This window comes from Notothenia rossii (genome assembly GCF_949606895.1).
Source record: "Notothenia rossii genome assembly, chromosome: 10".
NCBI lineage: Eukaryota > Metazoa > Chordata > Actinopteri > Perciformes > Nototheniidae > Notothenia > Notothenia rossii.
Window position 1 is genome coordinate 49606149 of NC_136908.1, and position 26585 is coordinate 49632733.

Below are 26585 nucleotides of genomic sequence, written 5' to 3' on the forward strand. Positions count from 1 at the left end.
TCTATGTCTATCTAAAGTTGCACATATGTGGCTATACAAGTGACGTTATTTTATTTTAAAGTAAAATACTGTGCACAAAAGTTATCAAACAGTTGAACTCAGAGCCGTATAAATACTTTATTATATATGAATACATTAATTATTATAATCTTTATACGGCTCTGGTTGAACTCAAAGGGAGAGTCCTCACCACAGGAGAACAGAAGAGGGCGCTGTCTCTTTAAAACGGTATTTTCATTCAACCAATTAGCGTACAGGAACAACGGACGTGAACACTCTGTCCAATCACAGCCGTCGATGTTAGGAGGTCATTTATTGACAAGGGAGAAGGTGACTCCTCGGCGAGACGGATAGTGGCTAGCTGGTCAAATCGTACAAAAATAACCAACAGAGGGCTGGTTGCGGGGAAATTAGCAACCATGGCTTCTTTTGGAAGGGCGTTGGGAGTCCTTCGCACAGGATCTCAGCTCCTGAGACGTGGTACACAGAGGATAACGATCAGGAAGTAAGTATCGTCAAACCCACTAGCAGCTATTAGCCAAACGACCTGCGTACACAAACGTTAATTACAAATTGATTTGTCTTTAAAACTTAAAGTATCGTAAATGTTATCCTGTATACTATGTAATATTGATTTTAAGTGTTTTGTTGTGCTTTTAATGTTCTAGTTGTAGCGGCACACCGGCTATAGTGCCACGGTACAGGCAGTTCCCCATAATATCGAAGAGACATCTTTTGACCTCCGAGCTGCTTAGCGGTATCATGTGGTTCTGGATCCTCTGGCACAGTTGGCACGACTCTGATGCAGTCTTGGTAAGTAATCCTGCTTCAGTAAACTTTAATTATACAATATCCAGCCCCAAAACGGATCATGTAAGTAAACATACATTACCATCAAGTCCCTGCATGAGCATGGCCCTCTGCTGCAGGTGGAATATGAGATTATGTTGGACTAAATTACAATGTCCAGTATGAAATCAATTGAAATGCAGTTATGTTTAACTATTTGTTAGAAGCTTCATTATAAGTCAGGAGTTGAAATGGAAAGACTGCAATAGCAAAGGTCCACTAACCTTAATTTGAAATGCAAACGTTAAGTGAAGGTTCTTCGCTCTTCATAGGGTCACTTCCCCTGGCCTGAGGCCTCTGAATGGACAGATGAGGAGCTTGGAATCCCACCAGATGACGAAGAATAAGATAATTTCTTCCGTTTCATTTGCTTAAAAAGGACAAAGGTATGCTAACAAATCAGGACATCCAGCTTTTTTATACAGTATGTAATTCACTGCCTGAAGGCCAGAACACAGGAGGGAAATCTGAATATTCATAATTTACAATGCTGTCAAATGACTTAAATATGAACTACTAGGTATTTCATTTTAACTTGATGTTAAATTTGGCCATAAACTCACCAGTCTTTTTCAACCAGGTTATCGCTGTCTTATTACAAGAGACTCGGTCAATTAATGCACAGCTCTTTAAGAGATGGACAGATGTTTTTATTAATGTGTACACTATGTATAGTAATGGGGTACTGAAAAACTGAATATTATAACTTGTTGCAGAAATGTTGTATTAGAAAAAATTGGTTTTAGCTAGGTGTCCCTTATACGGGCAATTTTGGATGGCATTTGTTTTGGTCTACTGTAGTAAATCTTCTGTTTCTTTTCAAGGTCACAATGAGGAATTCTAGCTGCGGGGCAAGTCTAAATCTTCTGGATATCCCGAAAGTCAGTTCTGTAAATAAACTAATAAAAATATCTAAAATGTTGCCTTTTTTACAATAACCAACACAAACATGAGCTGGGCTTGACAGAAAAGACAAGCATGTTATTTCATTAGTTTTATTTACACGCAATTTTTTGAAATGCAGAAACAAAATGCAACGCATTAACAGTGTCAGTTAGCCAGTGTTTGTATATTTTAAATCATAAGAAGTTTAAAACTTTTTTTTTTGTTGCAAAAACCAACGCACATTTCACAAATGCCGAGAGTTGCATACGAAACAAAGACTGTATGAAACTACGATGAATACTACAGCTTATTACAAGCCCTGCCTGCGGGCCAGCTCTTGTTTTCAATGACTTGACATGCAAAGAGTTCAAATGTTAAAGTGTAGTGTAAGAAAAAAGGAGGCGATCAGTCTGGCAATGTGATGAACACTCATTCTTTTAGGTTGGTTCATTGTGAAACACCTCGTCGGGGCTGGTAGATTGATCACAGTCCCTTGCAGGTCATGTGTACTACAAGCCAACCTGAGCAAAGCTTTCAAAGTCTCTGGGAGACTGCCAGTTAGCATGGATGTTTTAGAGTCAACCCAACAAGAGTGTTTCCAATAACACTGAGCTGAAAGTGTGTAAGGAAGCAGTGAAGGACAATACCAAAGTCATGTTAACATAAGTTGTAAAAGCTTGCTTAAAAAAAGTACAATGACTGACAGCTTATCTTTACAACATGAAAACCATGAAATGATTTTTGTTGCGCAATGAAAAAACAAACCTCTTAAGCAGGAGGTGAATCTTTAAAGTCTCGAGTGAGTGCTGAGAACATCCTGTCTGCGTCCACGACGAGGCTACTGGTTAATCGAAGGTTATGTCCATGGCATCATTCCCTGAGAGTGAAGAACTGCGCACCCCGAGCAAAACACACATCGAACATCAGCACTGGTATTAAAAAAAAAAAAAATACTCAATTCACTCATCCCGTAGAAGTTCACTTCTTAATGCATCGACCACAGTGGCTCAGAATACTTGTTTTGTTTTTTTGCTAAAAGATAACTGGCACTAGTTGAAAAAGCTCAGATGTAATTATAATGAAAGTTGACATTTTTCGACCTAACGTGGTTTCTGTTTGCACATAGCCCAACACCTCTGGCTACAGGGAGAAACCAGACAGACAAGAACACATCTATTCAACTGGGGGGACGGGGGTAAAGAGTTAGGAAAGAATAGTAGCTATTCAAAGATTTAGTAGGTAAATTGCTACTCAACAGATGATCACATGAACTCTAAAACATCCACATTTACAAAAAGTTTGTTAAAGACAAAATAAAATACCCTATAAAGAAGAAAAACCCTCGGAATTACTGAGGCTTTAGGGTCGAAATATAATAAAATCATTATCTCTTTCAATTAATAAATACATCATTCAGAATCGATAAAAATAACACATAAAAAAACAGCAACATAGATAAAACAATAAATTAAGCAGGATATCATGCGAGTCCTCGGATTTTTAGACCGAGCGAAAAACTCGTAATTCCTATTTTTAAACAAATTCAGAGAGGCAGCACTTTAAGCAGACTCTTTAAATATCAAACATAGTGCACATTTGAGAGTACAGTTTGCACTGAATTGTGCAAGTCTGTAATGCACCAAATAGAAGGATGCTCCAAAGTGCTGCCTCTCACTCTCTCCTCAAAGTCATTATTGCTGGTGTGATTGAGATAAGGGGGGGGGTGTATCAGGGAGGGAGGTGTAGGCCGGAAGGGACAAGCATGAGTTGAGAAAAGTACAAGCAAGAAGCACCATTTTGAAATTTCTGTTCTCCTTAGCACCTCATTTGCCCCCCTCAGAGCTTCAGAAAAAAAGACCCTGCTCGAAAAATACAGCTCAGTTTCATCTGCTCCTTTCACAGAAAGCCATGAAGCAAGTGAAGGTTGTGCGGGGGGGGGGGATGGTCAGCAGAGAGAAATACTAAAATATGATCCAGATGATGTTGGCATCAGAAGCTGCTCCCTGGCAAAGCAAGCTTTTTTGATAGGTAGACCTCCGACATCTCCCCGGTCCATTTGAATGCCCACAGGAGCCTCGGTCCACCTTTCCCTGCAGCAGAACATCTCACAACATGCTTGTCCCTCTCCGCTTCCCGTAGCTCCTTTCTGTTTTGTTCTTAGTGTGCTTGTGGTGAAGTCGTGCACTTGCTTTTTTCAAATCCAATACCCTGTCTCCTTAGCATGCACAGTGAGCGTGTTTTACGTGTCAAAATTCGGCCGACTCCAGGCAGTGTGTATGGTTTTTTCCTCCTTTTCTGAAGCACCAGAGTGTCTGGTAACAAATACACCAGTGTTTCTTTCTTCCCCAAAGAACACATCCCCACGCATCTCTTTGCGTTTGGAGATTTGGACTGTTACACAAACACACGATTGTGTTGGTTGAGTTTCAGAATCTTCCCCAGTCTCTGCTTGGCTGTGGCCATTCCTTTTTTGGGCCTTTTGCCTGAAAAAAGGACAACAGCATTCAAATGAATCATAAATAGCTATAATTATTACTAAAGGTTTGTAAAACGATTTGCTGTGAGAATTAGTTTCAGTGTCTCCTATACTAAAAATGTTTGGCCACATGTATGTTATGTTGTATTTGATTTCATGCATGATACATTTATTTGATCAATATGATGCTTATCTGACAAATGTTTATGTCCAATTTGTTCTACATCAACGCTGCTGTCCATTCCTCTCAAACATATTGTCTTTCTATTCAGTCTATTTATGTTCCCTACAGATATTTTAAAATTATAATTATTCAACAAAAAGCTGAGTATCAAGTAAAGCAATTTTAAATGAAAAATGCAAATACATAACATTAATAAACGTGTCTTAGGTCACTGAAGTAACCACATCACACTTGTGTTGGTTACATGTTGTAGTAGGATAGTCTTTAAAAGTACTTTAGACACACAAATCATGCAAATGCGCACTCGTGTTGAACTCAGATTTAAGGTGCACACAGAGAAACTACCCCTAACCCATTTAAGTTACAACAACCTTTCAAAAAGGTCAAACTCTGGTCTTTCCAAAGCTTGGTGAAGTGAAAAATCTGATTTCCAAACCTTTCGTGGCCTGATTGCTGATGGGTGGGGGGTTGGGTGCGTGCCTCTTGGAGGGGTGCAGTGGTGGGGACATGGAGGGGTCACAGTACTGGTATTCTGTCTCTGGGCTGCCGCTGTGGCCCCTGCTGAGTGGGCTGGGGAGCCCCTGATTGTCCCAGGCTTCACTGCTGTTGCCCTGGCTGTCCATGGGGCTCTGGTCTCCCTGCAGGCGGTGCTGCGCCTCCTCCCTCCGCTCCAGAGGCGAGCCCTGGCTGGAGCCGGACCACCAGGACTCCTGGGAGGAGGCCACCTTCTCCGGCTCGGAGGAGCACAGCAGCCCGGCCATAGACAGCATCCCCTGAATGGCCTCTTCTGTGCTGGGTGAGGTAGGACGTTCTCTGCAAGGAGCACACAGGACATCATTAGTTAATACCTGTCATTGATTTGCTTTGAGTGTTGCCATGATACCACCATGTACACTAGAGGCTCCTTCATGCTTTTTTCTGTCATGAGTGTCACTTTGAATATTTGAAGTAGCCCATTTTATTGACCATCAGTTATATGAAAAAACATGAGTATTGCATTTAAAAGATAATGCAATACTGCATATTCAACCCATTGAATGAAGGACAATATCTTTGCATGTTGATAAAGTGTTTCTCACCGTTTGAGTGGTTTGTGTTCGTGCCTGAGTTTCTGGCCAGACTGGTCCAGCTCTATGGTGTGCCCTGAGCCCCTTTCACCCTCCTCTTCCTCCTGGGAACTCCCTGAATCCTCATCAGAAGAGGAGGACGACGATGATGAAGATGACGACGACGACGACGCTGCTGCTTTATGCTGCAGAAATGTCTGAATTTATTAAGTATGAAAACAACGTGCATTTACAACAATGTCAGGTGCACTGCCTCTGATCAATAAACCAGTAAATAATGTAAACAGATAATAATGTAGAACCTTTGAAGGAATAAAACATTTAGCCAACAAAACAATATTAAGTGACACTGACACACTATGAAGCTATAAGACGGCAAACAACCAAATGACTCTGAATGTGACATGAGAAATCAATAAAGTAAGACATTTGATGCTGTTCTCAGTATTTACCTCTGTGGGAGAGTCACTGTCTGAATCTGCGTCTGACACACCGGAGTGTCCTGACACTTCTTCCCTGAGTTCAGTCTTCATCCTCTCCAGACCACCTGGGAAACACAGGAACACACCATGAGACAATAAACACAATAAGATTTGAGTTTAATCAGAATGATATGACTAACAATAGCTTCTAGTGACTTACTGAGGAACGTGGGTTTCCTGACTGTGCTGGGCTGCTCTCCGCTGTCCTCTGTCCTTTCAGACTTCACGTCCGTACAACTCTTTGGTGGGCTGCCCGATGAGCACTCAGCCTCCGTCTTCACTGGGTTGCTGGCTGGCTGCCTCAAGTCTCTGCACACAAAATCCACGTTTGAAAAATTAGGAAATCAAATGTAATTTCCACATATAATATAGATCATCTTGACTGTAGAATTGCAGATTAGAGAGAATCATGGCATCAAAATGTGTTAAAATCTCTATTGTTATTTCAATGAAACAATATTGGGTATCAAATAAATTCCCGTTTAATTTCCCTGCATGAAGGCAGATTCATTTAAGGTTGCTATTGTTATGTCTCTCTCACTCTAGTGTCTGTTATGTTTTTCTCTATTTTTTGGGGTGGACAGGTTTGTAAAAACTGGCAAGATTTCCCCTCTGCACAGACAGGTTCGTATTTTTCTGAGAAAATGACCACTGAGCCTAATTGACTAAGTAGCATCAACATTGCTGTGTAGACCAAAGGGCTGCGAGCTCTCACCTGATGATTCTTCCATTGACGAGCATCAGCCGTAGGTGGTGGTTGTCCTCTAGAGACTCGGCGGCAGCAGCGGCTGATGCCGTCGACACTTTATTCAGCTTCCCACGAACCTTGGCACAGAACGCCGCATCCTGAGGAGCACAGACCAGCATCAGTCAATAGACTATTTTTATTTTAACATCATGGAAACTATTTTTTTTAAACTAAGGATACGGTAAATAAAAACAACTTTACATGGGAGAACACTAAATACTTTGTAGTTCCTGAAAGCATCCTCCTTACTTTGTTTGTTTCTTGTTATGTTTTATGTTGTTTTTCATCTTTTTGTGAGGCTATATTGTTCATTGATCATATGGTTGTGTTTGTGATGTGTATTATTTTGCCTGTATTAAACACTTGTTTAAAAAGAAAAGAAAAACACTGACTTTAATCTTAATACATTAATACACTTAGAGAGCATTTGCACCAAGCTTCCGTTTTTGTTTCACATGGGGGAAAAATAAATGCTTAATTGAGGACGTGATTTATAAGTGCCACTGTGGGATATCAGCAGCTGCTCACCTCCTCTAGCGGTCCCACTTCCAGCCTCCTCAGCACCTCCTTGGTGTGCCGCTCTAAGATGTCCAGGTTGGAAGGCACCTTGGGGGCGTGCCGCTGCTGCTCCCTCAGCCTCCGGGCCGCCCTCCTCGCCTGCCGGGCGTGGTCCAGCCTCTCCAGTGGGGCGCGAGTGGCCGGGCAGCCGTTTGATCCAGATGCTACTCCACACACACTTCCCTGAAGTTTCACTGGCTTGCTAACGCTGACTGGTTCCTCCTAGTGATTTAAGTTAAACATAATGAAGTCAAGGTTTTACCAAAATCCAAAATGTACATGCTCACAAGTTCATGAACTGCAGGCAAGACCAAACTCAAACTTCTTTGTTTTCGTTTTCTGTATTCAATTTTTTAGGTTGCCTCATAATCAGATGTGTGTTGGATGTTTGGCAAGATGTATTTTATGTCAAATAACAAAGGACAACAAACAAAACAGGTCACTAAGAAGTTAATAATGGCAATGAAAAGTGTTGTTCAAAGTTACACCTTTAGTGTAAAGTAATATTTTTACATATTCAATATTTATATAAGTTCCTCGGTTACATTCTACATTGACTTTAATACGTGGTACCATTAAACTATTGGGTATACTGGATTGGAATGGATGCATTAGGAAATGCTGCTCATTGACTTAAACAAAATGATAGCTAAAAAAACTCAAAAATAATTAGCTTCAAAGTTTTTGTTACAGTTGACAATTAAAATCAGCATCAATGCATTCAGTTTAAAAGGTCTAAGCCTCTCCGATATCCTTCCCTCCTCGCTCCAGCTCTTACCTCCAGGTAGCGGATTTCCTTGGTCAGCTCTTTAATGAGATGGTTGGGCCTGATATTGTCTGGTACCTCACTGGAAGGCTCAGTCACCTGCAGAGACACAGCAGACCACATTCAGACAGGAGAAGTGAACAGAAAGAAGTCTGTTGTTGGCCACTCACACACATCCAGGAGATAAGAACACACAGTGGAGCCGGCTGGGTAACAACAGCCCTCTGGACTGGAGCTATTCAGCTGCAGGTGTGTTTCTGTGGAGAAGAGCGTGAGAACACTGTGGCCGGCGCTCACCTCTCTCTTCAACCACGTCCTCAGGGCGCTGATTAAAGCCTTCACTCCCTCCACCAGGTAGATTGGGGGTGGACAGTTGTCCTCTCGTAGCTCTGAGAGGGAAATAAAAAATAAGCATTAAACCTTGAAAATTCACAAGACAGTCGACCATATCCAATGTTAAAATTGTCCAAAGAAGATGTACATTATTGCAGCTTCCCGTGCTGATGCACGATATCGGTGGGAAGTATTAACCTTCTGACCTGAACATCGGCCAGTCTTTACCATTACAAGTAGAGCTGAAACAATAAGTCAACTTATCGATTAGACAATCGACAAAGATAATTGCCAACTTATTTGACAATTCATTTATCGTCAAAGTCGATAATCTTCAGAATATCTTCCTTTCAGCCTCGCAAACATGGCGATTCTGTTTTATATCTCATTAAACAGAATATCTTTGCGGACTCACAAAATATGATTGACTTGGACTTTGAGAGTGGGATCATATTTTGAAAACCGAACAGTTATGCGATTCCTCCAGAAAGAATCCGCAGAATATTCCATATTGGGGAAATTGCACCAGCTGATGCTCATATCCTCTCTGTCCAGTAAGAACCATGCATCTTCACATTTTGTGATTTTGAGTTTTTCATATGAACTCCAGTATTAAATGTTTCCTTGTGAAATGAGAAACATCAATACTTATACAAAGTATCCACATGCAGATTCTGAGTTTGCATGTATAGGCTATAATGGCAATTAAACCACACAAGGACTGAATTGGGTCTTTAACAAATCGAAATAATTGCACTTATAATTCCAACATTTAGACTGCACTGATTTGAACATACATGCTCTTTTGAGCTTCTCACCTTTCAGCATTTCCAAGAGGTTCTTGGCCACATACCAACAGATGGCCTCGAAGTACGGAAACTTAAAGAGGTCTGGGGTTTTCAGGCGACGTTCCATTTCATAACACCTGCAAACCAACAGATTCAAAATATTGTTAAGTGATGAAGTAACGCACATGATAGCACATTTTATTTATAGATTCAAATGAGATAAACAGTTAGGCCAATCTTACCTGAGCTGCATGCCAATATTGAGGTTGTGAAGGAAGTTCCCTCCGAACGCCATGCAATCCTGAGAGGTGAGCACAGCATGGATCCAGCCTGTAGAGGGCGCCAGAGCACAGACATTCACACAACTTGCCAACAGACTGACTTGAAACAATAACAGGAAAGCTCAAGTAACACCTTCATACCGGGCATTTGAACAAACATGTGGTTTAGAGTGATCTGCATGAACACATGTAGATATTTACATCCTGAGCATGTACAAAAGACTCATGTCCTAAAAATAAATCCTAAGACCTAAAAAAAGATAGGGTTGTCTATTATAATGATTTGCTCCGTTAATATAAACAGTGTTCTTTAAACAACACAAAGTGAGAGAAAGCAGAGTGGAGGGGGGTTGGTGTGAGGCTGATAGACAGGCCTGATAATGCACTGCTTGACTGACCTACTGTGCTCTCTGACCCCCACTTAATTCCCACCTCTCCACACCAAAAGCTCTCCTTTACAATGCTGCCTCAGCCTGCAGAGAAAGCATGGCAGGAGGAATGATGGAGGACGACCAGCAGTTGACGGACTGAACTGAGCTTTGTCTGTCAGGGATCATGAGGACAGCAAAGGATCTCCATCGACTTAAAAGGTCTATTGAGAGACTGATGGATGAGTCATTGTGTGACTGGAGACGTTAGCTTCACTTCGGTGAATGGAAGCATGTCACATTCAGAAACACAAACATCTTTTTGAAACAGCTTCTACTTCCACACTGCTAGTTAAAGGATTGTAAAAAAAAAAAGCCACGTACAGAGGGAAGCTGTGATCATCGTATTACATTATAGCACTGTTTGTCTTCATTTTTCCATTGCAATTATGATAATTAAGAAGTGTTTGGGTTGTTTCTCAGGAAGACATTCCTTCTCTGTTATTTTCCCTTGGCAATGACAGAGGACCTTCAAGAAGCCCGTATTTTCCTGGCAGGAGCCATGGGAAGCGGGATTATTTTAGCGTATGAATGCATGTGAAAAGACAAATAAAGGCAGAGAACAGGGTCAGGAAACAACCATGACATTACATTAGTAACACAGATAACTGTGTGTCCAAGTGCCTGAAAGCTCATCCAATTCTATAGGAGTATTTCACACTTGCATTATTATTTTAATAAACATAATCACGCAAAATGCTAAATATCAGTACACACATACAGTGGGGCAAAAAAGTATTTAGTCAGCCACCAATTGTGCAAGTTCTCCCACTTAAAAAGATGAGAGACCTGTAATTTTCATCCTAGGTATACCTCAACTATGAGAGACAAAATGGGAAAAAAAAAAAAATCCAGAAAATCACATTGTCTGATTTTTAAATAATTTATTTGCAAATTATGGTGGAAGATAAGTATTTGGTCACCTACAAAACCTACAAGATTTCTGGCTCTCACAGACCTGTAACTTCTTCTTTAAGAGCCTCCTCTGTCCTCCATTTGTTAACTGTATTAATGGCACCTGTTTGAACTCGTTATCAGTTTAAAAGACACCTGTCCACAACCTCAAACAGTCACACTCCAAACTCCACTATGGCCAAGACCAAAGAGCTGTCAAAGGACACCAGAAACACAATTGTAGACCTGCACCAGGCTGGGAAGACTGAATCTGCAATAGGTAAGCAGCTTGGTGTGAAGAAATCAACTGTGGGAGCAATTATTAGAAAATGGAAGACATACAAGACCACTGATAATCTCCCTCGATCTGGGGCTCCACGCAAGATCTCACCCCGTGGGGTCAAAATGATCACAAGAACGGTGAGCAAAAATCCCAGAACCACACGGGGGGACCTAGTCAATGACCTGCAGAGAGCTGGGACCAAAGTAACAAAGGCTACCATCAGTAACACACTACGCCGCCAGGGACTCAAATCCTGCAGTGCCAGACGTGTCCCCCTGCTTAAGCCAGTACATGTCCAGGGCCGTCTGAAGTTTGCTAGAGAGCATTTAGATGATCCAGAAGAGGATTGGGAGAATGTCATATGGTCAGATGAAATCAAAATATAACTTTTTGGTAAAAACTCAACGTGTTTGGAGGAGAAAGAATGCTGAGTTGCATCCAAAGAACACCATACCTACTGTGAAACATGGGGGTGGAAACATCATGCTTTGGGGCTGTTTATCTGCAAAGGGACCAGGACGACTGATCCGTGTAAAGGAAAGAATGAATGGGGCCATGTATCGTGAGATTTTGAGTGACAACCTCCTTCCATCAGCAAGGGCATTGAAGATGAAACGTGGCTGGGTCTTTCAGCATGACAATGATCCCAAACACACCGCCTGGGCAACGAAGGAGTGGCTTCGTAAGAAGCATTTCAAGGTCCTGGAGTGGCCTAGCCAGTCTCCAGATCTCAGATTTTCATTTTGTCTCTCATAGTTGAGGTATACCTAGGATGAAAATTACAGATCTCTCTCATCTTTTTAAGTGGGAGAACTTGCACAATTGGTGGCTGACTAAATACTTTTTTGCCCCACTGTATTAGCCATGTTAAATGAATCGCTGATAGTCTAGGCTGTGATAGGAAGGTGACCCTTCAGAACATGTGACACATTGTTAATCCAGTAGTACAGACCTCTGTCAAGGACTTATCGACAGTTGTTAAGGACGCTCACATCTGCAGAAAGAAGTCCGGTCGATTGAACTGTATACAGTTTGGCCGAAAAGCAAACTGCATGCTTGTCTTTAGTTTTCAGTTGTCTAATGTCTGAGTGCAACATGGAGGATTTTAATATTAATTTCAATATATTTGGAGAGCACAGTAATTTGGATGAATGGTTAGTGGCTGATGAGTCCCCAGCGAAGAAAAGAAAAAGACAAGAGGGACAAGAAAACAGCGGAGAAGTAACGGGGCAGAAACCCTGAACACGGAGCTGCGGTCCTTTTTACGCAACGGTCCAGACATAGACATCAAACGACAAAACATATTCAGTTGCCAGTTCCTTTGGCATTAGGGCAGGGATATCTAGATATTCTCCAAGCTTTGACATAATGGATTGTGCTACTTTTAAAGCAAGCAACGATGGTTTCAAATCTGTAATAAAAAAGCTCCTCAAAAACGCTATCGAAGCAGTTCCTGCCGTTGCTACGTAGCTGGTTGAAGGACGTTCACTTGAACAAAAGTGGCAAAGTTTGAGTCTTCTTATGATTAGATCTCAGTGCTGCATTCAACACGTTCAACTAGACAGACTGGAAAACTTAATTAGACTGTGGCACAGTGACCAAAACTAATGACACAGACTACTTTGTGTTGTTATTTTACTCTTGTAAATCCTTTATAATTGTGTTTTTTTGTATTCTTAATGCCCGTTATGTCTTATGTAAGCCATGAATTACCATTTGTTTAAAAAGGTACAATGCAAATAAACCAGGATCAAGTTATCATTTAATAACAATAGGTTGATTGACAGCCTTATTGTTTGACTAAATTAATAGGAATTAAAAGCCTGTTTCCCTACTGTTAGTCACCGAATTAACCAAACTACAACACCCTTAAAAAACTAGAGCTTTATGATTAACGGCCCTTCCACACAGCGGCGTGCGTTGTAGCTTGCCGGCGGGCGTGTCTGAAACTCGGCCAACAACCAATCACATGATTCTACCACCCCTGACACACAAGCAGCAGTTTGATTGCCTAGAGCTTGTACTGGCATATGATTCGATTGTCTGACGCTTCTGCCGAGGAGTCAAAAGTTGAACATTGCTCAACTTTTACAGCGAGCCAGGCTAGCAATTCTCTGCGTCGCTTCCCACAATGCAGTTCGGCGAAAAGTGACGTCACCCCATTCAAAGTAAATGGTGAAGCGTCAACGCACGCCGCTGTGTGGACGGGGCGTAACAGTGTTGCATAGACAAACTAAAATAAACTTGTCACACGCACAAACAAAAGCACCGACCTGTAGGGATGAGCAGGGTGGTTCCTTGGGACACGACACACTTGTAACACTTGTCCACTTTGTCCCCAAAGAACACTTCGCTCTGATTGGGCGAGGAGCTCCATGCCTCGTATAGTGCAAGGTTGGCGGGGGTGGGCTTGATCAAGTAGAAGATCTTCTCACCCTGCAGAGCAGATGAATAGGAGTTAAGAGTAGGCACCACACGTTAATGAAACACTTTGATGTTGTTTGAGCATGGCGGCTGTGGTGATGGCGCTGTTAAAAAACACCCACAGACAACTGGGAAAGCAAAGTCAGCTTTAGTTTATAGAACAGTGCCGATGAGATCATCATATGGCACAGCAGTGCTGCCCCCAGAGCAGCTTGATGATTCAAATGTGATGCGAGGAGTGGTAGTTTATTTGGCTTTTGTGGAATGTTTCATAAATGTTTGTCTGATTTCTACATACACTCAGGTGTCCTTCATGCAAACACTCACCCAGAGAACATGATACCAGACAGAGGTGCCTCCAAAGTCTATGTGGAAATCTGTGTAGCTGTCCTTCACTCCCATGAGGCAGTACTTCTGGACAAAGGGCTTGGGGAAGAAGGAGTCGTCGGGCCAGTAGTTCTCCACCCAGGACATCTTCTGAGCCACGTCGGGAACCTCCACCAACTCCGACATCCTGAGTAGATGGTTGGAGTTAAAAGTGACACAAAAGCAAACTGTTCTAAAACTGACAGGAGGGCTGTCTTAATATTCTGAGATACATTACAACAAGAGGATTTCTTCTTTTTGGGCTTTTACATCCAACCTCTACAGAAATTCAAACAACATTTGAAAGGATTTGGCTTAAGACAGACTAGATCTGCACAATACATTAAAGTTTTATAATAGTGCAATTCGAAATCTCAGTAGGCGCAATATTTGGTAAAGGCTAAATTTTTACATATTTGAATGAAGTATCGCCGTGCTGCAGAGAAGTCCCAAACTACAAAGAATATTCTACAGAATTAACATCAAATCCCTCTTTAGGACAGACCCTCAATGTTCCATTATCGTGAACAAATATCACAATTGCAACATCAGTCAAATAATCAGAACAAATTGTTTTGTTTGTTTAGATTTTATTAAATCGTGCAGCCCTAAGGTAGACAGCCCATCTATGGAGGCATGATGGATATTCTAGTATGATTAAAATAAGAGATATAAAGCCATGGCTAATTTATACAAGCATTTCCTGAAGAGTGACAGGAGGGATTGTACTGCCAGTGTTTATTATGGATATGTGCATATTTTTCTTTTTAACCTTTATATTGATGATCTGACCAAGCGACTGAAAGCCTGTAATACTGGATGCATGATTGGTAGTACTCTAGTGAACCATATTATGTATGCAGATGATCTTGTTGTGCTGAGTCCATCTAGCGCTGGTCTTCAGCAGCTCCTTACTGTTTGTTCTGTGTGTGGTGTGGAACATGACATCAAATACAACGCCAGTAAGAGTGCTGTCATGATCTTTAGAACCAAAGAAGATAAATGTCTAAAATGTCCTGATTTTAAATGGTCTGATATTAATCTTAGTGTCTGTAATAAGTTAAAATATCTTGGACACTTTATTACAGAACAAATGACAGATGATGAAGATATTTATAGGCAATGCCGCATGATGTATGCACAAGCAAACATTCTCCTACGTAATTTTAGTGCAAGTACAGATGGTGTGAAGATGTCTGTTCAGAGCATATTGCACACCACTCTATACTGCACATTTGTGGTCAAACTAAAGAAAAGCAAGTTTACGGAAACTTCAAGTAGCTTATAATGATGCCATGAGAATATTGCTGAAGAGACCTCGATGGTCTAGTAGTGCGAGTGAAATGTTTGTGGCTGCAGGAGTCAATACTCTACAAGCTTTTTTAAGAAACCTTATCTATAAATGTATTTGCCGGCTTAATGACTGATAATGAAATCCTCTTGGCCTTATCGAACATAAGGTTTAGTACTACATGCTACCAATCGCAGCTGTGGAGACATTGGTATAGTTGTCTCTTTGTAGGACACTGATTTAAATTACTCTTAAACTATGAATTCTTTTTATGCTGTGTATGTAATTTATTATATGTAATGTCTTGTCTTTTATCTGGACCCTGAGTCTGTAATAAAGTTTTCATTCATTCATTCATACTGAAGCTCTTCATTAGCCAACATGTGAACAGATTTGAGCGTATCTTACTTGGTGTCAGAGAACTCCAGGCTGATGAGGTTGAGGACTTTGGGTCGACACGGGTTGGAGTAATACTTGATAAACTCACTGAGCTTCATCTTGCTGTCCGCCTGTCGTGCCACATCTATCACGTCGATGATTTTTTTGCTACCTAGATGGGGGAAATGTTCTGTTTAGTCCACAACATATCAGATGGAGAAGTCCTGTAGACATTGAATATCTTCAACTCTTTTTTTTTTATTTTTTTTTATTTTTTTAAATTGGCTGCCGAGTGGGCGTGGGGTTCACCGGGGTCAGCGGCCTGCTGGCATCTCCATGTGCTTTTAGAGATCGAGCCCTGAGGGAAACTGGCACCAATATGGCAGTGTGGGGAGGGGTTATACAGGGAGGCAAGCTAAACAATCTGTCCGGACCACCAGTCCCTGAGGAGGAGGAGGAGGAGTGGGTGGAAGTGAGAGGGCCTATGTATTCAATGCCTATGTGTGTGTGGAGATATTAAGCATTGAGAGGAACATGAGTATAGATGTTAGAAAGGCTTCATGTGGTGTGTTTACACGTATGAGACAGAAAACAGATGCTTCAACAACAAAAAAGGCTAACAGTTGGAACACTACAAATCACACTCGGGTGACACATTGGGGCCGGAAGTAGAACCGGGGAGCAGTGTGTGTGTAGCAAGACAGCTGGTTGTTGTATTTCCCCCTCACCCCTCCCACTCACCTTTTTTATTATCCCTTTGCGTGTTCTCCCTGTCTTCACCACACACACACACACACACACACACACACACACACACACACACACACACACACACACACACACACACACACACACACACACACACACACACACACACACACACACACACACACACACACACACACACACACACACACACACACACACACACACACACACACACACACACACACACACACACACCTCTCTGAAAGCCCAGCTGGCCAGCGTCTGATGACAGAACAGCTGGAATAAAGGCAGTCAGTCACAAGGCGAGAGACAAAGCTGCCTGAAAACCTCACTACGTCTAGTTTGACACCAGCTTCACAAACCAAACAGCCACAGACAAAACAAAATCAACGCCCTTCCTGAACCAGCTTGAGCGACACTTGCTTTACCTGCTGCATCACAATGATATGTTATGATAGCCGGTAATGTTAAGGAGTCTTTCATTGATATAATGGTTCAAAAACGTCCTACTCAACACGCCAGAACTACATAATCTTTTCTTAATTGAAATCAAATTTATATGTTTTTTGCAACAACCACAAAATAATCATTTGTATATCAATTACTCACCAAATGTGACCTTGAATTGTTAAGGAACACTTTTTCATGCATCCCTACAGGATGAACGACGAATTAAAAACACAGAATATTCCTGAGGAGAAGAATTTTCTCAGTTTTTGAATTCTTCGTGAGTAATTGATACACAGAGGGCCACTTTGTAGGTGAACTGTTACTTGAATACTTTATTTTTACAGCAATGTGGTCAACAAGTATTAACTCGACATTGCAGTTTTAAGCTCTACTATTAATATTGCATTGCACCATTTATTCTTCTTCTTTTTTTCTATGATCAACATTATTGTGTTATATCATGGCCCCATCTGTGACCTCCGAGCGTTACTGTGTAATTCCTCCCCACAGCGTTTCTTAAGCCAACCTTATGGGAATAGTCCAAAATATTGTTTCCTAAGCGTTATCCCGCAGCTACTTCAAAGGTGGTTTGACGATCCCACAGATGTGTACCGTCTGCATGGAAGGAGAGTATCTGCCCCCCGGGGGTCAGACCAAACGCTTGAAGCCAGTGTTTCTATAGAGAGTCACTCTGATCTTATTCTTCCCTGGACGGACGTTAAGTCAGCTGCAGACTGTGGAAATTGGTTTTGCCTTGAGCTACATTTGATCTGTCCGGGCACAGTTTAGATTTATGTAGGATCACTGACAAGTTATACATCGTTGCTTTAATGCATTTCATAAAGTAAGGTTTTGACTTGTCCTGCTAAAGTTTGCATAGTGAATATGAATTGACTGATTTGGGGTGTAACATACGGAGCACTGAGGTCACGGGTGGGGCTCTTTTACTTTGTCTAGTGCTGCATGTTACTGTATGTTTGGTTTCTGTTGTATTTTTACATTTCTATACATGCTTATTGGATTATTAAACGTTTTATAAAGGTTTTTCCAGGCAAATGAAACGGGACTATTTGCCAAAAACTTTCTTTAGGTTATTTGGTCAAGAGTACAGCTTTTTATATCTTATTTGAGAAACTAAATGTGGAGAAGGAGAACGTAAGGTCAAGTAACACAGGTCCAGTTTTGCTCTGCTGCCCACCCACATTTACTGAAATGTAACCCGTACTCATACCCTTTTTTGTGATAACACTTGCAATTTATCCATGACAAGATTTTTCTGGGGCATTTCCTCAATGTTCCACCATTGTCCTAATCATTGACCACACACCATGTTGGCCACACGAACCTCGTGACACACAGAAGACATCAGCGATCACTCCAGTTGTCCCATTGTCTTTTAACTGTAAGAAACGTAACGCGACACTCAGTCTCTCGTCACAACACCTGTGCCTTGGCTTAATGCTCAATAGGGCATGGGGGAGAGAGATGAAGTGAGAAGGGGGAGTCTGTAATCTGAACTTAATGATAAAAACACCAGTGGGCTTGGTAATGGGCTTGTAATAGGAGCTGGGAAGTGGCAGGCCGCTTTCAACGAGGAAGCGTAGTGGTCATAGAGAGGCTAGTGAAAGCCTAGCCATCACTCATTTAGAACTCAGTCAGCCCTCGCCCGATGCCTGATAAGTGGGTTAAAACCCCATGAACCTAGAGACCTGTTCTTATTGACACACAGATGGTGCCTGCTCAGCGTTAGCCACTTAGCAGGCTGGTGTTGGGTGGTTTCATTAGCTTTTAAACAGACTGACGCTACGGTTTATTACATCATCCTTCCCCAAAACACTTGTGCATTAATGTAAGCTTCATACAGCTGAAGGCAACTCTTACACTGCAGAACAAAGCCATATGAAGTGTCCTTACCCACATACTGCTCCACATCTTTGACAGAGAAAGTAGGGGGTGGTAGTTTGAGTCCCAGGCCCTCCATCTCTGTGACTTTGATGGGGTAGCTGAAGCCGTGTCTCTCCAGGTAGCGGGTGGTCACCTGCTCGCCCTTCATCTGCATCATGATCTCCTCACCACTGAAACAACATCATAAGAAGTTCAGGAACATTCTACAAAGCTTCTAACAAAGCCTTAAAGTTATGTCCCAAAAGCCATAGTTGGGCATCATTTGGAAAGTAATAGCAGCTTTGACCCAAACTTTTACAAAAGAGTTCTGCTGTAATATTGGTATAAAACATGTGTCCGTCATCATACCTGGCAAAGGTCCTGGTCTGCAGCTCCTTGACGAACACTGGGGTGCCAGCCTGCACCGGCTTCAGCCCATCGTTTGGCTCTGTGTAGTCGTGCCTGTGGCAGTTGTTGCGCGTTTTCACTGCAACATAAAAAAGACAACCAAGGTTCATTGGGTTGTTTCGCTCTACTTTCATCATGTCATTGCCCTTCTGAGGCTTGTTCTCCTAACAAAGTGGCAAATTACGCACATCACCACCACTTATTTTACGTACAATAATTCACCAGTCAATCCCTGGGCTAAGAGATGGCGATGGAGGGGCTTGGCCAACCAAAGTGGGGGGCTTACAACACCATTTAATTAGTCTGTTAATGTCTGCCCCCTGGGCTCTTGGAGGTTCACCCTTCCCCCCAAAAAACATTTGCCAAGAGTTAAGAGCGGCCCTTTCCCCCTGTGACCGGTCAAACATACAAAACACAGGCAGGAGGGGGACATCTGAATGGAGCGAGGGTTAGACATTTAACTCTAAGAAAGCCAACCAGAGAACAGTTTTGATGAATAAGATACAGGGACAGAGGGAAGCAGCAAGGTTGATATCCACTCATGAGAAATAGAAGTACTCACTCAGGGAGGGTCCGTGTTCCACATCACAGTTGGGACAGTGGTAAACATCAATGTCCACAGCATGATGCTCTTCTACCTGCACACAGCTGGAGATGGAGAGGAGATGCAGTTAGTAAAAGTTCTCACTTCTTACAACATGTGTAAACACAAGTTAGGGTCTATCCTTCATGCCTACCTCATTGGAGATATTGTTGAGACAGCATTGGGGTTTTACAATTGGGCTGCAGCAAACGATTATCATGAAACTCATGTTTAGATTATGTTCTAGATTGATGAAGTTTTTTTTGAAGCCTTTATAAAGTATTTTGCAGTTTGCGCAATAATACTTTTCTTAGAGCCCTAGCATAGTGCATGGATTTGCAACAGTGTCTGCAATACTGAAACCCCCGACTGTCCTGCAGCAGCCAAACCACAGGCACCAACACACATGCATTCCTCTGCTGCATACCAGAGCTCCATTCCAGAGCAGCATGAACTCAACCAATTTCACCAATGGCTATTTTCAGTTTGAAAAAAACTGCAAGCTGCACGTTTGTTTGACTCGAACATGTGATAGTTCATTTGATGGTTTAGTGTTGTGAGAGAGAGGCCACACACAAAAGAGCCCTCTGTACTTAACAGGCCGTCCTTATGGTTGTCATTTTAAGGTGAATTCTGGGATCTGAAGGTAATGAATGATATCATAGTGCACGTCCCCACTTGACCTGGAAACAGCCAATTATGACACTCTTCCTGTGTCCATGTCTGCACGCAAACATCGTAACAATAGAAAGGACTGATACAAATCTGATAGGAAGCCAGAGGCAAATGCAATTATTTTGCTTCCACTGCTTTTTTTTATTTGGCTGATAAAGACATATGTTGCTAAGCAGCGTTAGCACTGTGATGGCTGACCCTAAAAAACATTATGCAACTATAACAAAACTACAAGCACACTTATTTCAAACTAACAAATTGCTGTTTTTTTTAACCCTCATTGATACAGTGAAGCTTAGATTTGACAGCTTCTGTAGCGAAAAAGTGTATGAACTACATATTTATAGTTGACATATTGTCTGTTAGGAAAAGTGAGCGCCTGCAGGGGAAATGGAGCTGCAGCCTGTTATCAGCTTTGATCCACCAGAAACTGCAGGAAACTGTTAAGGAAATAAAGGCTAGGGCCATTAACTCCTCAGGAAGTGGTGAGCACGTGTGAATCCTGGCCCTGATCACCCTGGTGCACAAACAGGCTTAAACATTAGCTGCCTCTCCTGTTTGTCACATTAAACCTGGTGCAATTATAAAACCCTGTGCAAACTTTCTTTAGTTTCTGATGGAATATTGAATTTATGTCATCATTTTTTTTGACATCGCTATAAAAATGTATAAAAAGAGGAAACAGCAAAAATCTGGAAGTATTCCTGCTCCTGCACGTGAGCGAGTGGACATCCAACAATAACACTGCATTGCTTGGCTGTAGTTTTAAGCCGAGCTCATGTGTCAGGAATCTTGGTTCACATGTGGCCGTTCGCTGGGGGAAATCATGAGTCACAGCACTCTGCCGCTGGCCCGGGATGCTTTAAACGTGTGAGAGCAGCGTGAACTTAACCGAGGTGACCTTGCTGTCCTCATCTCACTCGGTACTTTCCTTTATGTAATACCACAGCGGGGAAATCAGGGCACTGTGCCATATGCCAGCCTGACTCAGCCTATTTGTCACCTGTAATGATTAATACACAACAAGACAGTGAAGCTGGTGAAACTGTGTGGGCTCTAGATAGAGAAGGAACAAATGGGGGAAGTGAACTCAGCTGAAAAGGAAAGAGAGCAAAGTATTTCCTGCATTGCTCAGGCTTGATAATGTATTGCATCACCACTGCAAAGTGTGCCAACCCTTCTTGCACGAACATGAACCTTATTTGCTCTGAAAGAATCAGAGCCGTTATCAGATTGGAGAAAACCGAGTTTACGTCATCGTATTACTTAATAAGATAGTGTAATCATGTATTGTCTGACAATAACAGAGCATAATGTGATAGTTGACGCAGAGCACAGCCAATATGCCTCACAGATAAAACAAAACCCTGCCAGACTGGAGAGTTATTCTGTGACAGCATTGCAGCAGATTACCAAGCAAAACGTCCCTTCCTGAATAAGAGGAGATGTGTGTACTCGGCTTAAACCCCTGCCATCAACAGCCCCTCTCCCTCCACTTCCTCTCATCAAGGGCCTCCTTCCTGTGTGACTGAGAGGGCTTATTCATTAGTGCATGCACTGTGAGGGGTTCATTGTCCTCCATGATCAGTGCAGAAACACAAAAGGCAGAAGGCGGTCATCACCATTATTTTCAGCTCTAAATAACCGCTCTGCATGGGGCAGCGACACGCCTACATTAGGAAACGGGCAGATCCCTAATGGATGGGAGGTGGAGATAAAGATAGAGGAGATCAGGGCAGTTAAACACACCTGGCTGTCTTTATTTACCCGACAGGAGCACCTGACTCTTCCGGCCCTAGTCCTAATGCAACCAAAGCTTACATAAACAGTGCTGCACTTGGACAGCGGTAAGAGCCACTCAGCCCTGACAGATGGAAAGGGATCTGTCATTTGGGCCTTACTGGTTCAATCATTTCAGCTAGCTACGCGTCATAGCGACCCAGCAGCAGTTACAGCTTGAAAGAGACCTCTCTGTAGTCTGCTGGTAAACAACAGAAGAGGATCACTTTGTTGTTTATGGGGCGTCAGGGAGTTTTAACAACTTCATTGTTTTTGGTGCAGCAGGTTGAGTTGCCTCAAGGCTCCAAGCACTGGGGCTCTACTTTCACACATGCCTTCAACATGGTTATTTTAAAGCTCTCAGTGCCCCTGTAAAATCTACAAAGTCCTCAGTCTGTGGACTGTCTGCTGCTGAAAAACATCAAGCAACAAACTCAGGCTGAACTCACCTGAAGGTGGGCTGGTATGTGAATGCAATCCTCTCTCTATGCTCGTCAATAAGCATTTTTATATGATCAAAAACCTTGAGCTTGTTGTTTGAAACATAAGATCACCAATAAATAAACTTGAATTCTGAGCCATATTGTATATTAGAAGGAATGTACAGTTTTCTATGGATTTAGATTCAATAAGACACAGACACTGCTACTTTACTTCTATTGATCAAAGTGATATTACTGAATCAAGATTTCTATTGTAAGGCACAACAACTTCAAGTTCTTTATCTATAACATCCTCATTGAATCTGACTGCTGATCAATACAAGAGGCTGTTGTCCCCTAATCAACATTGATCAAGCTGGAGGTAATGCTGTTTCCCCGCCCCCAGGGAGAGCATTGCTAATGAATGTTAACACAGCTTTTAACAGTAGCTGTGAGGCTGCTATTAACTCATCAGAGATCTAAACAAATGATCAGAAACATTTTTGTTTCATGGACAACGTTGGTAAAAAATAAGATCCTTTGACTCATCCATGCATCCACTTAGCATAAACATAAACAAAAAAAAATGCACTCTGAAGTGGCTATCCATCTCTCTTTAGCGTGTTCACAATCTGTGCGACACTGACGGATCGTGCATTGAACTTGGCTGGCTGGAGCGCCCATCAATCATTCCCTCTGTCCCATTGAGCCCCGCAGGTCCATCGCCACCTCCCCCCCGCCGCCCGTACCTAACCAGACGGTCTGACTGGAGTGCCTGACACCTACGCCGGGGTAAACCCTTTGATCTGACGTAACTCAGTGAGGATTTCCAGTGCGACAACACGCACAATGCTGACGTAAATTGGCATCTTGGAAACAGTCCATCTCGAGAAGCAGGTCCTGTAATTAGGGGAGGCTCTAAATGGTAAATAACAGGGTTCAAACTAACATTTGTAAACCAAACCACAGGCTCTAGTTGTTTGTTTTGGTGACTAAAGGAGTCATCCAAGGAAGTGCTACCAAAGCAAATGTGGGCAGCAAAAAGATGTGGGGATAAAAGAAAAACCCACAAAATATTCCCTTTGCATCATAGGTTTATTTTTGATACCTTATATCATTTTTTTTTTTTTTTTAAATAGTGACTAGTTTTATTGCTTCTATTAATTGGACGATAAACAGAAAGATTATTCAGCAACCTTACAACAAATATTTTTCATATAATGGTACCCTAAGTTAGATATACAGCTTTTTTTAAATGTTGGGGAGAGATCAACCCTCAATATTGGCAAATACTCAGAGAAGACTCAGTATTGAAAACACTTGGATTGTTGCATCATAACAGCAACAAATCTTGTTTGCAGATCCCTGAGGGGAAATATATCTATAACTATTGTAATACGAGCCTAGACTAAGGGGGGGGCATGTGTGTCAATACAAGAGATGACATAGGAAAGCAATTAAGAGCATCTTGTCCGGACAAATATATGATCCTTTTACTTTCCAGTTCACCGCACTGATCACTACTCCGACAAAGATAAGCTCCACAGTGTTGTGATAACACTGCCCAACCGGTTAAAGGACCAGGCTGTATTGTGTCCTGAGGTTGAGGTGGAAAACAGGACGCTCTCCAGAAACACAGGCAGTGAGACAAAGTCCCCCACAGACTGACAAACAGACACCGGGAGGTTGAGCGCCTCTCCACTTCATCGGCTTGCCATCATCCATAGCCAGAGAATATCCCTTTTCCTTCTGGCCAGCCTCGTGGGAAAGAGGCAGGAAATGTGGCTAGTTTTGGAGATCCGCTCCATGTGTGTGCGTCTATCTGCTTATTAGTCACCAATGGGGGAAGCTCCAGCATTTGTTCCTTTGCTTCCTGGCACATGACACGCAGCCAGCCAGTCTTTTTTGGCTCTGATACACCGCAAATTCTGGCCGGCAAGTTTTCTGGCAGTGGGCTCAATGTGGTTACGCAATGGCTTCCGTCATTTCAACACGAGCAAAAACAGATTATTGTATTCATAAGCAGTTTCCATGGAGATGCACCCACACAGGCTGATTCAAGAGACTGAGAATGGGGAATGTCTAAGTTAGCAAACCCCATTAAAACTGTTTTAAAGTCAGGTCTTTCTGATTACCTGACTCTAAAAACCAACATGTAATCAGACAACAAGTTTGATACATGTTCTTCTATGGCAAAATCTTATTATCTGCCTTCTCTAATGATTAGAGCAGACTGTGAGCTACAAAAACTGCCTGCCTTGCTAACAGACACACCAGCAGGCTTTATAGTGCTTCATAAAAAAGGGGTTAAACCAGGTCATTCAATTAAAAGTAAAACTAACTGGGTTACTTTGACACCCTTTAACAGTGTAGCCTTACTCAAAGTTTAAGGTCTGGACTATTAGAGCACACACTACTTAAAAAGGACATTATATTGTGCCATACAGCTTGGACAAAAAAAAAAATGCTTTATTGCACAACAGAAAAACCTTCCCATATGACAGCCAACACCCACCCAACATGCAACATGAATCATGAAAGTCAACTATAATACTACTGGTCCAATTGTAATTTGTAGAGATGTGGGGGCATTTAATAACGAAAATATAGGGTACAACCCGGCCATAAGCAATCCAAAGACATGTGTCTGCCGGGTACTTTTAAATAATCCCCCTTGTCACCACTAGGGGTCCCTGCCATGTGCCTGCTCTGCCTGAAAGGGGGATTTAAATGTCTCAAGCTGTCAATCAAAAGCCCGACCATAACAAGCTCCTTGTTCTCTATCTTTCGCTTTTTATTAAATAAAACCACCCAAAACACATCAAAATACAAAAAAACGTAATGTTATATACATCTTAAATAGAGTAAGTATGAAATTGAATGATAAAACATCAGGTTCAACAACAACATACAGATTATGTCCAAACAAATGGAAGTTGATTATGAAATGTAGCTTAAAGTCAAATACTGTCTATGGTTGTCAATATATTGAGTACGTTTAGCCAGTAGGCTGTGTGATATGGTACACAGCGATTGGTTTAACGATTTCTTAATCCATAAATCACAGTTTGAACAATAATAAATGTATCTCTGAAGTGACTCCAAGGAGCTGGCAACCCTTTCTAAGCCACGGTGACCCCGCGAAGCTTTGACTGACACAGATATGCAATCCTCATGAGTCGCATATAGGCAGATAACAACTGTTTTATAAAGGCTTTATTTTAGTCAATAATGTTAACTATAAACATACTTACATAAACTACGTACACACTGTTTGAATGGGTAATAACTGGCAGAACATTTGACTGAATTCAAGCCAATTTCAGAGAGAGAAACCCCAGTTTCTTTGGTAAAGTCGTGTCAATAGACGGTTTAAAACCCCCGTCGCTCACCGCTAGCATTATCAGCTAAGTTAGCTTCCAGTCAACACCGCTCAGAGAGCCGTCGCCTTTCTTCAATAAACAATCAGTGTATATCACTTCCAATGAGCCACACATATCAAATACACTGTAGCCTACATACCTGCCGTGAAACCAGTCTTTACAGATGTCACACTCGATCATAAACCGGCTTACATCGTAGGGCTGCCGGCAGACACAGTACAGCGGGGCCGCCGCCATCTTCCTTCTGTCCCCAAACAACGCAGGAATGAAGTGGGGCGGGGATTTAACCCAGCGTCCGGAAACACCCGAATAGAGCCGAACGGACACGATCTCCTCCTAGGCAATCCCACCTCTGACGTCACTTTCCAAATTATTCTTTTTCATCTGGTTGTGTGTAGACACACGCCAACAATAGACACACACTTTTTCCAACAAAGGAATTACATAATGGTACTGTTTTGACCATGTTGTCACTTTTACAATCAGAGACTTATGTTCAGCAAAATCTCAGGATTTTCAGAAAGGAAAATGGTGAGCCTCATAGGCCTTAGTAGGTAAATTATATATGTTATAAGCCCACATAGTGTATCATTATTTCAATGAGATATATGTGATTTAAAATGTATACTTAAAAATACATTGAGAATCAGTGGATGTATTTATTTAACCATTACAACCCTTGAGGACCCAAAACTTGTTATCTTAAATTGTTGCTAATAATAAACATATGAATTTGCATTGAGGCACATTCATTTAAAGGTATATGTTTGTAAAGTATTAATTGAGCCATA

The 26585-nt window shown here is 41.9% G+C and overlaps 2 protein-coding genes across 3 annotated transcripts; one reads left to right on the top strand and one right to left on the bottom strand.

Moving 5' to 3' along the window:
- The first annotated feature begins 291 nt into the window (after positions 1–291).
- Positions 292–1767, top strand: ndufb2 (NADH:ubiquinone oxidoreductase subunit B2). Its single transcript, XM_079654518.1, has 4 exons — positions 292–505; positions 669–813; positions 1122–1235; positions 1674–1767. The coding sequence occupies exons 1-3, from the start codon at positions 420–422 to the stop codon at positions 1194–1196; spliced, it is 306 nt and encodes a 101-aa protein (XP_079510644.1). The 5' UTR covers positions 292–419; the 3' UTR covers positions 1197–1235; positions 1674–1767.
- Positions 1768–1830: 63 nt separating this feature from the next.
- On the bottom strand, positions 1831–26087 carry kdm7aa (lysine (K)-specific demethylase 7Aa). Of its 2 annotated transcripts, none has more exons than XM_079654517.1 (18): positions 25934–26087; positions 19515–19600; positions 18914–19031; positions 18575–18735; positions 15512–15653; positions 13774–13960; positions 13296–13458; positions 9379–9466; positions 9167–9273; positions 8313–8404; positions 8028–8114; positions 7220–7471; positions 6659–6789; positions 6104–6252; positions 5914–6008; positions 5474–5646; positions 4831–5207; positions 1831–4217 (listed from the first exon to the last, which is right to left on the bottom strand). In XM_079654517.1, the coding sequence occupies exons 1-18, from the start codon at positions 26029–26031 to the stop codon at positions 4129–4131; spliced, it is 2595 nt and encodes an 864-aa protein (XP_079510643.1). In that variant the 5' UTR covers positions 26032–26087; the 3' UTR covers positions 1831–4128. The 2 variants fall into 2 exon arrangements, with proteins under 2 accessions (XP_079510643.1, XP_079510642.1); XM_079654516.1 differs by having other exon boundaries at positions 5474–5658.
- Positions 26088–26585: the final 498 nt, after the last annotated feature.

What these genes read in the sequence shown, in the direction of transcription:
- kdm7aa (XM_079654516.1), bottom strand. Translation starts at nt 26,031, where the DNA reads ATGGCGGCGGCCCCGCTGTACTGTGTCTGCCGGCAGCCCTACGATGTA. An exon ending in CAGACCAGGACCTTTGCCAG is followed by an intron (nt 18,736 to 18,913) that starts GTATGATGACGG and finishes ATGTTGTTTCAG; the next exon opens with TGGTGAGGAGATCATGATGC. An exon ending in CAGCAATCAGGCCACGAAAG is followed by an intron (nt 4,218 to 4,830) that starts GTTTGGAAATCA and finishes TCCTTTTTTCAG; the next exon opens with GCAAAAGGCCCAAAAAAGGA.
- ndufb2 (XM_079654518.1), top strand. Translation starts at nt 420, where the DNA reads ATGGCTTCTTTTGGAAGGGCGTTGGGAGTCCTTCGCACAGGATCTCAG. An exon ending in CAGAGGATAACGATCAGGAA is followed by an intron (nt 506 to 668) that starts GTAAGTATCGTC and finishes TTAATGTTCTAG; the next exon opens with TTGTAGCGGCACACCGGCTA. An exon ending in ACGACTCTGATGCAGTCTTG is followed by an intron (nt 814 to 1,121) that starts GTAAGTAATCCT and finishes CGCTCTTCATAG; the next exon opens with GGTCACTTCCCCTGGCCTGA.